Below are 12,636 nucleotides of genomic sequence, written 5' to 3' on the forward strand. Positions count from 1 at the left end.
TGACAAATGAAATTCAGTCCATAACGACAAGTTGGGACTAAGAGATTTGAACTTGCATGTGTATGATCTTTGATGTGTACAAGATTATGGTTCATCAATATTTCCAAGTAGAAAAAAATTATATATGTAAAGATACATTTAGAAGATACCATATTGCACAATATCCTCATCTCTAAATTGTATAATTAATCCTCTCTAGACAGTAATGCACAAACTAATTAACCCACCTACTTAATTACCATTTCTCTACAAAAACTCAAAACAAAACTCTCTGCTTTATCCTCGCTCTTCTCCTTCTCATCATGCTCTTTAACTTTCGTTGTTCCTGTTGTTCTTGGTGTCGGTGTTGTTGAAATTGTCCCTCCACTCGAACTTCATCATCCTCCTCTTGCCACGGCAAAAGACGGGTGCGCGGATCGACAAAATCCTGCAACACTCGATCTCTGAGCCCGGTGTCCTTAACCTCGCAGAATCTATGTGACCAATCCGGTGGCTCCACGGCTCTCGTCCCCAATCCCGGGGCCCGATCCTTGGACCCCACATTCTGTTCCTCCTGCCAATCAGCCACGTAAGTCGCCACCCTCCTATAAAACTTCTCCTTAAACACTTCCCACACTTGGTACTTGTAGTGATTGATAACCATCACCCCCATATCAACATTCACAGCCTCAAACCCGTCTCTAAGATGAAAATGATGCACCACGTTGATCAACGTCGAGTTTAGGGCCTCCGGCCTCACGATACTCTTGTGCCTCTCAGGGCCGCCAATCCGACACGTGTAACCCACCGCTACGCCCTGTGTCGGGAGTTGTTTGAGGCCGGAAGGCCCAAAACTGTAGCACGAGGCTCGGATCTCTCCAATGTAACCGTAATTGGACTGATTGCGAAGCACGTGGTGGATCAAGAGCCCCGAAGGCATGTGGAAGAACTCGTCCACGTCTATGAATCCGACCCATTGGCATGTCTCACGGGCTCGTAGGGCGCAATGGGCGAACCCGGCTTCCTGGGTCTTGATCCAAGGCCATACGTGTCTCGTGACGTTGTAATTTGCTTGTCGTAGCCACTCAATTAAGATATCAGAGTCGTCGTCGCTGTTGTTGTCGTACAAAAACCACCGTTGAACTCCCATTCGGGCGTGGTACATGACCCATTCCTTCAAAAACCGACCCTGATTTCGAACCATGGAGCACAAACACATCTCGTGCAGCTTCCGCCGGGGCGGGTTGGCGAGTACGGGTCGGAGCCCGGGGCGGGCTATGGAGGGTAATATTCCTCCACCACCTTTCACTCGAACGGAGACCTTGACTGAATTATTGACGCCACGTGGAAAATTCAACACGCTTATGGGGGTTCTGCACCGCACGATCTCCTGAGCGATCGAAACGACGTCGGCTCTCAGTAAATATCTGGTGGTCCTGAAATCCCAGCCGTAGACGCACTCGAATTTGGTGGCGTTGGAAACTCTTTCCCGCCGTAGATTGAGGCCCTTCACGAACAAGATCGTGGTGTCGTCGCGGTCGACGATGGCGTCGTAGGCGAGCCAGTCCCAGCTGTACGAGGGAACCGCCGGGACGTCGTCGTCTGGTCTCAACGTAACGGAAACGGTTAAACCACTTGGCTGGAGCGGGCACCGCACGATCTGATTGTGGCGATCATCCCCGTCGATGTCAACCGGGGGCTGAGTGAACCGGGGCTGGGAGGAGGACTCGTTGGATGAGAAGTAGACGCAGTGGAGGTCGTGTTTGGTAAATAAGCGGGCGGCGGGAGGGTAGTTTAGGAAAACGAGCGCCTGATCGGGAAACATAACGACTTCTCGAACGGAAACGGTTTTGTTCGGTGGAGCTGGCCATGTTAGCAGCAGTACCGGTTGAAACGTTTCTGCACGTCCGTACACATGAATTAACCGATCAAATTTTCAGTTAAATGAAAAATAATTGAATTAAATAATAATAATAATATAATATAATATAATTACTTACTGCCGAAGAGGAAGCGGAAAGTGGAGAAGGTGAAGCCGGAGAAGAGGGCGCAGTTGATGACGACAAAAAGGGTGCACCAGAACAAGGTGTTCCAGGAAACGACGTCGCGCGGGGGTCTCTTCTTACGGCCAAAACCCTTGGGTCCCTTCATAACTTGGGCCCGCCGCGGCGGCTATGGAAGCCTCTGGGGGAGGAGAGAAGCAACCCGGGAGGAGGAAACTGCTTTTCGGGTGGTACTTGTACTGTTTCTTTTCATTCATAAGATACGTACTTAATTACTGGATTTTCTTCTTGGATTAATCTTAATTAATCACTTTTGTTTTGTTTTGTCTTGTTTCTGTACTCAGAATCTCAGATAGAGAGAGAGAGAGAGAGAGAGAGAGAGAGAGAGAAAGGGTCGGAAAAGAAGAGGATGAGAGAGAGAGAGAGAGAGAGAGAGAGTGGGAAACGGGGGGTGGTACGACTTTGACGGGAGAGAGAAAGACTAAACGACCGTTCAGAGTGGTTTATTTGTGCGGCCGTTAACATGTCACTTTGGTTGCTCCCTTTGTGCATGGTGCGTATGCGAATTAAATGAAGAAAACAAAATCATTATCTTTGAACAGTTATTGTCAGAACAAAATCTACTAAATAATTCTTCACAAAACAAGAACAATATCATAAGGTCTGAGGATTTTATTTTAAAGAAAAATTATTAAAAATGATTTGAAAGTTTTGAATTTTAACTATAAAGACAAAAGAGAGAGTAAAATGAATAGTATCATGATTGACTTTTTAGTGTAAAAATGTGGTTTTTCTTTAAATTGAACAATACTGAGAGTTTTTCGTTAAAATTTTTCTTTTTAATGCAATTGTCACACAATTAAGTGAATTTATTAATTTGCGTAAAATAATGCATTCGTAGATCATAATAAGAGCGAACAATGTAGTTGAAAATTACATGAATTTTGTTATTTTATTGTACGAAAGGTAATTTCGAAATCATTATCTTACTCACTCTTGTCTCTTGAGTGAATCTTAGATTGAGTTGCCGTATAATGCAACTTGCTCACAAAGATAAGACCAAGATAGGGTTGGATGTGATTGAAAGGTCCAGATTTTTGTGAGGTTGGTTAGACCACCTACAACAGCACAACAATAACAACCAAGATTTATCTTATTAAGAGAGTCGGCTAAATAAATTATACAACGCTATTACGCTCAATTTTGAATCAACTCTTCCGCTAACTCCCAGTATTCCATACTTTTTCTTAAATTCTTTACATGAAGCTTGACCACCTTCTGAGGGCGAATTAAACTTTGTTATCATTATAATCTTAAAAGCCACAAAGGGAGGCACGGATTATCTAAATTATCTGTTTACCTCCTATTTCTACCAAGGGGCAAAAAAGAAAAAGAAAAAGTGAAGGTATATATTCTGTCCACGTAGCCACGTGTCCATGTCGTTTTCAATCGGTGCAAACTTTGTCAAAAAAGGTGGCACATAATTAAGGGACAAACAACTAATATTTGCTTTGATTATCATTACCTTACCCTGTACCAAATACTTTAGCAAAACGGATACGACATTGCGTTTTTCCTTTATTTTTTCTGGTCGTGATACGACACTGTGTATATGCATGCAGTTTGGGAAGGCCAACTTGACCCAATCTTGCCAGTTCGGCCTAACCCAAGTTGATATAATCTTAGAGGGCCTAGACCAACTGGAAACCCACTATTTTGAAGACTGCTGATCAAACTAAGAAGCCCACCCAAGTGATGTTCGAATTGAGTTGGGTTGGAAACTAGAATATGCGTTGCAGTTTGAGCTTTATTGGCATCGGTTACAAACGATATTATTATTGAAGTTACATTAAGGTCTTGTTTAGTAAGCTGGATGAGATAGGTTGTGATCAATTAAAATAAATTTGAGTCCAGTCTCATGTTTGTTGTGTCAAAATGTCAAATGTACAAGACTGGACATGATGAGTTATGAATCCAAAATAGAGTGAGTTATCTAACATATCATTATACATAGGTTACAAGTCCCTGCCAATTCAATCTCATTCAGCCTGCCGAACTGAAGAACCGGGTTGCAATAATCTGAAGAGGAAAAGTCTATCCTTTCGAGCATTCCACCACTTTCGATCTTGATTGGCATTGAATACTACTACATTCTTATATAGTGAAATGCAAGGACAAGGACGTTAGTTAGTCATGGTTATTAAGCATCGATAAACAAGGATCTAAATAGACTGATACTTACTATTCACGCTTGCGAAACTCACAAAACATGAGCATTTACAATCAACTTATATATGCGTAGACTACTGATGCTTGCATTCTTCTTTGTAAAAGATTCAGTATTTAACCATGACGAAAATGACAAGACTTGAAGGTAACTAGTGACAAGGACGTTAGTTGTACCTAAACAAGATGCTAAATTCTCAAGAAACAATTGATCTTTTAACTCATCATCATATATTTACGTAGTTGTCTTTGAGATTTTTTGTCTGCAGGTGTGCATTTCTTCTGTAGAAACAAAAGAAGCATCGTCTTAGAGCTTGGTTGTATTTGTATATACCCCGACAAATATTCGTCATTCTTATCCTTCTTCTTCTTACGATTCAAAGATACCTTTTTAGTCTTTCTCAACATTAATTCCATCACCCGAATTGGACACATTGGTCTTTTTCTTAATCACTTTTTTTACTTGCTAATTAAGATTAAAATTTGTTTTCATCTTTTTGTCAGCACCAAAAGCAAAAGCACCAATGAGCCAACTTGAACTACTTGGTAGGTGTTGGTGACCACTTAACGTAAGGCACAACTTATATTATTTTCTTGCAGCTAGCGTTGCTACTTGATGATGCCTTCTAACTGGACGTCAGTTTTGTCACCAGCTACTAGATCTTTGTTCTTGACTTCTTTCGCCTACAACGATGTCATGGACTCCGATTTGTCCATCCAAACCTCTACTTCATATTAGAAAAACTAAGAAGATATATATGGAAATATAGGGTTGTATAGACATTCTCGATTCTCAGTCGTTGTCATATAACGAGCGAGAGAAAGAAAAAAAACATGAACATATGCAACGCAGTGATACGATAAATTTTCTCAAGGCAATTCTATAATGTTGGTGTAAGGTTGTATAAAGATTCTCAAGACATGAACACAACTCTTTTCAAAAGGCTGTGTGCCATTTGGGGAAGTTCAAAGTTGCATGCACCTCTAGGGCCTTGGCATGGAATGTCGACGTGCAGATGTGTACCTGCAGCATTCAAATAAAACAAATCTAGGGCTTTTTCCCCTTCTTTTTCTGTGTTCTTTGTATTTTGTTTTTTCAAGTTTTGGTAACTAACCCTATTATTATTTTAACAGTTGATGCTATTCATACACTTTTTTTTTTTTTTTTTTTTTATCTTTCACACACTTCCTGAAGAAAGTGGAGATTCCAATATAAAATTAGTTGGCTACATAGAAGTAGCTCAATTACTTATTAGAACACGCAAGGTCCATTGTGGAATTAATATTCTCAACACATACCTCACATGTGACAAGTTTTTAAGCCTAACACGTAAACAACACAAATCGGTTGATGTGAAACACGTGTGACTGTTCGGCTTCACACAATTAACGTGCTCTAATACCATGAAGAAACTTGAAATTCTACCATAAAACCAATTAACATATAAAGAATAAACCAGTTACTTATAAACACATGCAAGATCCTCTCTTATCCGATATGAGATCAACACCCCCCGTTGTAATATGCAATATGATCTTTGGCAATCACGAATAGTCATGCTTGGAACACCAAGATAATGTTTCCACGCCTCAGACGTCGGCCCCGCAGCCCCAAAATGTTTATGTTTCTGATAACTCTGCATCTCCAAAAAGATCATGGGGAATATTCCTGTGCATGAACCTGATTTAAAAACCATATATATTGCTCAGCATTTGGTAAATAATATTATTCAATATCATATGCTAAAGGATCGTCAACTGGAAGTGGAATTGTAACGTATTTAATTCAGCGCCATTGTTGCAAATTCATACTTTTGTATGTACACAGACATCTTCTGAATTCCACCAAAGTCTATATGTTCTTCAAATTCGTCCAAAACCATATTCCCTCCCCTATAACAGCTCATTTTTTTGAAGTTTTAAAGATTTTGCGCATAAAATCGACATAAGAATAGTCTGTACTCTAGGCCAGTTCGTCCGTGTAATCGTGTTTGTGCATAAAAGTAGTTTAGTATATCAGCAAAAACAAAAGAGAGAGCAAAATGTGTATGGAGCACATCATATTGGTAGGGTTTGTACTCAAATCATCGAACATAAGCGACCCTAACATAAGTGAACCTGCTGTCTAGGAATTATGGAAATTATGGTTACCCCATCGTGTTTTTGCATACCTTTTCTTTTCTTTTCTTTTTTCTTTTTTGTTTTTTTTTTTTTGCTCAGATCGTCTTCATAGACATGCTTTGCAAGAAAAAAGAGTAAAACGGAAAGAGAAAAAAAGGGTATCATTGTTCACAAACTCATTAGTAATTTGCAGCATGCAAAGCATTGTAGATGAAGACTCATCGGATTTCTAGCATGCATGATTTTGCTTGCTAACACAAGCTAATTTGTGCATGTATTGACAACCTCAAATGGGATAAGAAAACAAAGTATTTTTAACTGCAAATCATAGTTTGACATACATACGAAAGTATCTCATTAAAAAGTAAAAAAGAAAAGTTTCACACAAGTAAAAAACCCTAGGTTTTGTCTGCAAAAAGAACGAAGCGGAAAATTGATAATAAAAAAAATTTAGTGAAAAGAGAAATGAAAATGTTAATATTGATGAGCTAGAATCGTATCTTTCTAAATATAAGATAAGGAATTCAAAGAAGAAACTCTTTGTTCTGATCAAAACTAACCTTGTCATGTCATGTAGCCAACTTTAGTTGATTCATGTTTGGAATTTTTATGGTACCTCTCTCTCTCTCTCTCTCTCTCTCTCTCTCTCTCTCTCTCTCTCTAGACTTCGTAAAATTAAACAAAAGAGTTGTTTCCAACGACAAAAGTGGCCAGCCCTCGAGCAACAAGGAACCTTTCAATCTCATTATTTTTTGGCTTCACATAGATTAAAGCCAATGTCACAGAGAGAGAGAGAGAGAGAGAGAGAGAGAGAGAGACTTAAGTTGTTAAAATTAAAAAATAAACATTTGAATTGAATGAAGGCGACCCACGTCTGTTTTTTTCCTCTTTAATTTTCTCACGACTTTGTTCGATTTTGGGGTGGTGTCATTTTTATATCTATTTAGACTGAAATGATTTTCTCCAATTCAATCATTTATCTCCCCTCTCAAACAACAACGTTCTGATTTTTTAATGACGGAATGAACTGGCAAAGCATCTTTGCTTGGATTATAAGGCTCCCCTTTTAAGCTAGCCCTCCCACTTTATTGTCCACTTAGGAATTCAGGCTCTCTCACTTTTGCAGCTCGGTTGAGTTTTCTTTTTCTTCGAGGTTCCTCGACAATACTAGGGAAATCGATTTTGTGACAATGGGAAGGCAACCTTGTTGTGACAAGGTCGGATTGAAACGAGGACCGTGGACGATCGAGGAAGATCACAAGCTCATGAATTTTATTCTCAACAATGGTATCCATTGCTGGAGAATGGTACCTAAACTTGCAGGTATATATATATATATACTACTGTTTAATTTATATTTTGATCATGATCATGTAGATTTCCTTTCCCTTCATCCCTTGCGCTATCTCGATCCTCATCATCGATAATTTGTATGGTGATCTAGGGTTGCTGAGATGTGGGAAAAGCTGTAGATTAAGATGGATCAATTATCTAAGGCCGGACCTTAAGCGAGGTGGTTTTACTGAAGCTGAAGAGAATCAAATGATTCAACTCCATTCATGTCTTGGTAACAGGTACAATTTGCCTGCTTTAACCCTCCGTTTCCTTATCTGAAATTAGTCTGATTAGTCGTAAGCCGCTCATCTCCGAAATTTTGACATCAATGTCATGGCATATGTACGTACTAACTGTTAGAGCTGGTGTTTTTAATATTTTTGTGTGCAGGTGGTCTAAGATTGCTTCACATTTTCCTGGCCGGACCGATAACGAAATCAAAAACCACTGGAATACCAGAATCAAGAAGAGGTTGAAGCACCTTGGCGTAGACCCTTTGACCCACAAACCAATTGAGGAAAAAGAAAATGTTGAAGAAAATAAAGAGACAATTACTCAACACTCAAACATTACTTCTTCATCATCATCAGAAGGACTAGAAGAGTCACGAGGCACTGGCTTGGAGGCTAAGCTACTGGAAGATAGTAATGGAAACAAAGGGTTTCCAGAATCCGATGAGAAATCGCCAAATGAGGTTCAGTTAACCACGTTGGATGACGCGAATGATATCTTGAAAAACTATGAAGTTTTTTGTGGAAGCTTGGATTTGGGAACATTGATGTTGAACCAAGGATTTCCCAACACCAGCAGCATGTATAATTCGTATAGTACCTCGTTTTCGGTGGAAGATTCTAACAACGCTTCTATTTCGATAGGGGAAACCATGCAGGAAAATTGTCTTCAACAGTGGGTTGATAGTGTGGATTCCATGCTCTCATGGGATGGCTTCAATACTTTCGGACAAGACCTTTTCTATTTTTGATCGAAATAGCCTTAGATGAACATTATTTATGATCATTCAAGCTACAAAATTGTTGCAACAATTAAATCAGATGATATGTCAATTTAATGTGTCTTTATGTATAGTTTGTAATTGTGATCGATATTCTAATTTAAATTATGAAGAGGAGATCGATTTGGGTGCAGACGCACTGTCTTAGTCAACTTAGTTATGAATATTTGTTGAGATAGAGTTCTCTTTCATCTTCAATTAGAATATGAATAATTGGAAGCAAACAATGCCCCCGAGGTTAACATTATTACTTTTTCAAAGCTTTATCTTGAATTAATAATATATAAGAAGCTAGAGCAAGCAATTGCTAATTTTTTAGGTCGTGCCAAGCACTGAGGATTAAGTGGAGTAGCTCCCTGCCTATATATACAAAGAGAGAGGGAGTTATTATTAGTACTTTGATCAAAGTTATATACATTTTAAACATTTAAGATAAGAGAAAAAATGACGTTTGAAAGATACATGCGTTATGATATTTTAAGAGCGTAAATAACTCTTTTTTGTTTTTGAGCTTCATATATAGAAGGTTTTTTAACTTAATTACGTGCATGAATTGTGCTTGCAAACTGCTCAATGAGCCCCACGTGGAATCTCACGATATCACCTCCCAACAAAAAAAGGAGAATCATCTGAAGCCTCTGCCGACGCTATTCAGTAATATTCATCGCGCGCACAGATACATACATACATACATATATATATATATATATATATATATATATATATATATATTATAATTCAGTATGTGTTCAATGCAAATTAATGTATACTAAATTACTAATCTGTATTTTAGTATAATAATTGAAGGAAGTTGGAGAGAATACTTGTTGGCTTTAGTTAATCAGCTGACCCTATTACTCAGTATAAATTAGCATGTATTAACTTGGTTGTTAGGGTTATCGAGGTTTGATTTAGAGAATACTTTTTTTTGTTGAGAATTCCTTGTTTTCTTTCGTGTAAATTCCCCTGCAACGAATTAAAAACTTAATTCGATTATAAGATGGTCCATGTAGTATGTGGTTTGCGTCATGATTTCACACATATATTTCATTAAGCTTTAGCCAAAAAGCCGAAAAAAGTACTGTATTTTATTAAGCCACTAACATCATCATCTTCGATTCTCAATATAAGTACAACTAAATTGAGAATATAAATATTTTTTAATAATAAATGTACAATCACAACCAAGAGAACGAGCTTTGGCGCAATAGAAAGTTTGCTCTTTTATACCGAAAGGTCATTGATTCGAGTCATGAAAACAACTATTTGGCAAACCAAGAATAAGGTTGCGTATGATAGATGTTTATGCCCCGGCCCTCGCAATACAAGGAGCCTTGTTACTTGAAGTTGCCCTTTTTATACAATCACACAACCTAAAACATTGATAAATTGGTGTATGGGGCATATATATTAGGTATTTCTTTTTCAAGTTGGTATAAGGGACATACAAGGAGGCTGGCTGATCAGATTCTTTATGCTTCTTTCTAGTCTAGGTTTGTTTTGTTGTTGTTTTTATTCTTCTAGCTTTGTGGTTCCAATTTTTAATACTTAAATAGCTATTTATTTATCTTTTAAAGGGACAGAGCAACAATTGGAAAGCTAAGTTTGTAACTAGATGTTTGCACTTATATGATTCCTCTCTCTTTTTCCTTTCTTTTTAATTACCTTCTTGTATAATACCTTGGATCTAAACGACAATAGACAATCATACTACAAGCTAGTGATTTTAACACTCTTTAATACGATTTTTTAGAGCATCTCCAACTGAGATGTTAAAAATCTTACGTGGATGTTTTGATAAAAAAAAAAAAAAAAAAAAAAAAAAGGTGATTTTCTAATTCCAAAGGAGATGCCAAAATCTTACTGGATTGACATCGACGTCATCCACTTTACTGCCAAATTTGAAGGTAAAGTCAAATTATATATATATATATATATATATATATATATATATTATTTTAATGATGGCCCAAATTTTTTTTTTTTTTCACTTATTGGTTATTTTATTAGTATAGTTTGACCTACTTGATTTTATAAATAACCGATCGACGCTCACAGGGTTCAACAATGAATATTCAATTTGGGGTCTAAATCCGTAAAAGAGAATGAGTATTTTTATTTTCAATCTTTCTGTCCCATCTTGACCCGGGCCCCCATCACATCTCGGGCTCGACTCCACCGTAGCATGATATTGTCCGCTTTGGGCACCGACCATGCCCTCATAGTTTTGTTTCTGGGAAGGTGACAAAGCCAACATAGCTCGATTCAGAGTTCTAGTAGACATTCTGGGTAGGGATGTGTCACTTTCTCTCCCTCAATCCTTATGATGAATTTTCTGCTCTTGAGTTTGAATCTCTCTCCAATCATGTCTTATAATAAAATTAAAAAAAAAAAAAAAAAAAATTCTCATGATGAACCAAAAGGTCTACAACTGAACAAAGCCCAATAAGCCCGTAACTGAGTTAGGCCCGGTCAGAGAGAAGTTTAGAGTCAAACCCAAACTCGTCCTCTGCGAACCAATTTGCCAGAAGCAAATCCAAGGAAGAAGAGCATGTCAGCGATTCAAACAGCGATTCGGAGGTTCCACGCCACCGCAAATGCTCCGAGGCTCACCAGATTCTCCCTCCACGCGCCCAAATGTGTAAGCTTCAAGCTTTTGATCTCCGCCGGTGGTTTTTGTAATTGGATTTGAATCATATTGTAGATGTTTCTGAAAACGGTGTTTTTGAATCTGAAAAATGGTGTTTCGGAATTTTTGTTTGGTTTCAGGTAGAGGTGGAGTTTGGAAATGGAAATGTTTTCAATTTGTCAGCTGAGTTTCTGAGAATCCACAGCCCAGCTGTTGATGCCAAGATTAGGTCAATTGCTGGTGAAAAGGTAATAATTCCCAATTCTCAAATCAAAATTTTAAACCCTTTTGTTATCATCACATTGCAATTTTTTGCACGACTAGTTAACCTGACATGAAACGACACAAAAATAATAGTTCCGGGTCAACCTGTTAATGAGTCGGGTCATTAACGGATCACCCCGTTAAAAATCCGTTAACATGTCGATTCACCGCTTAAGAACCCAATAAGATACTAATCCCAAGCCACTAATGCAAGGATTCTCTCCACGTAGTATTGTATTAGTAGTCCAAGACACCACAGTGGCGGTGAATCCGTTCCATCTAAGTTATTCTCCATATGGTTTACTGTCCATTCGTCTTCAATTGAATATGTTTTCACCATCTTGTTATCTCCACAGCTATCTTTGACATGTTATTTGGATGCTTAGTGCTGCGCCAACATGTTGATATTGTAACCTTGTTTTCTTCACATCTGTCGATTAATGCAGGTGATATCTGGGCGGCGTCACGTCGGAATCATGTCTGCGGAACCTGTAGGAAACTATGGGGTAAGGTACTTTTACAGTCCGGATTTAATGGGGGTTGCAAACAATTTGTATATCGGAAATGTTATGTTGTGACTGGGATGGTGGAGTGAATGTTTCAGGATTGTTTTCGATGACTTACACAACACCGGAATCTATTCGTGGGATTACTTGTATCACTTGGGAAGCAGCAAATTCAGCCTCATGAGGAATTATATCAAAACGCTCAACAAGTACGGGCTCAGGCGCGATCCACCTAGAAGAAAATGATTCAGGCTTTTGTTCCATTGCTCTTGATTTCAAACGATGACCACCAATCAACCTTTCCAGCCTTTGTCTGTAACCGGAGCATGGCTGGATAATATGGGGCACGCTTTAGTTTCGAGTTCATTGCATGGACCTAAAGGTTTACGGAGGAGCTGCATTGAACGTCATTGCCATTTATTGTTTGTTTGCTTGCACTGTAATCTAATGCAATTGCAATGTACATGTAAACTAGTTGGCCTGGCTATACGTCGAATCTTTGTGCCATGTTTGAGCGGATTGAAAAGAATTTATGTTGAAGAAAAGCATTATATAAGCTTC

At 38.5% G+C, this 12,636-nt stretch overlaps 3 protein-coding genes across 3 annotated transcripts; 2 read left to right on the forward strand and 1 right to left on the reverse strand.

Moving 5' to 3' along the window:
- Positions 1–31: 31 nt before the first annotated feature.
- Positions 32–2,511, reverse strand: LOC137740373 (glycosyltransferase family 92 protein RCOM_0530710). The gene is made up of 2 exons (XM_068480249.2): positions 1,980–2,511; positions 32–1,878 (listed from the first exon to the last, which is right to left on the reverse strand). Exons 1-2 carry the CDS (start codon positions 2,128–2,130, stop codon positions 257–259), a joined length of 1,773 nt encoding a protein of 590 aa, XP_068336350.2. The 5' UTR covers positions 2,131–2,511; the 3' UTR covers positions 32–256.
- Positions 2,512–6,956: 4,445 nt separating this feature from the next.
- On the forward strand, positions 6,957–8,811 carry LOC137738868 (myb-related protein 315-like). Its single transcript, XM_068478339.2, has 3 exons — positions 6,957–7,652; positions 7,774–7,903; positions 8,055–8,811. The coding sequence occupies exons 1-3, from the start codon at positions 7,520–7,522 to the stop codon at positions 8,644–8,646; spliced, it is 855 nt and encodes a 284-aa protein (XP_068334440.2). The 5' UTR covers positions 6,957–7,519; the 3' UTR covers positions 8,647–8,811.
- Positions 8,812–11,154: 2,343 nt separating this feature from the next.
- Positions 11,155–12,631, forward strand: LOC137739875 (Myb domain protein). Its single transcript, XM_068479605.2, has 4 exons — positions 11,155–11,317; positions 11,446–11,553; positions 12,016–12,080; positions 12,174–12,631. Exons 1-4 carry the CDS (start codon positions 11,228–11,230, stop codon positions 12,319–12,321), a joined length of 411 nt encoding a protein of 136 aa, XP_068335706.2. The 5' UTR covers positions 11,155–11,227; the 3' UTR covers positions 12,322–12,631.
- Positions 12,632–12,636: the final 5 nt, after the last annotated feature.

This window comes from Pyrus communis, chromosome 9 (assembly GCF_041283825.1).
Source record: "Pyrus communis isolate YQ-2024b chromosome 9, ASM4128382v1, whole genome shotgun sequence".
NCBI lineage: Eukaryota > Viridiplantae > Streptophyta > Magnoliopsida > Rosales > Rosaceae > Pyrus > Pyrus communis.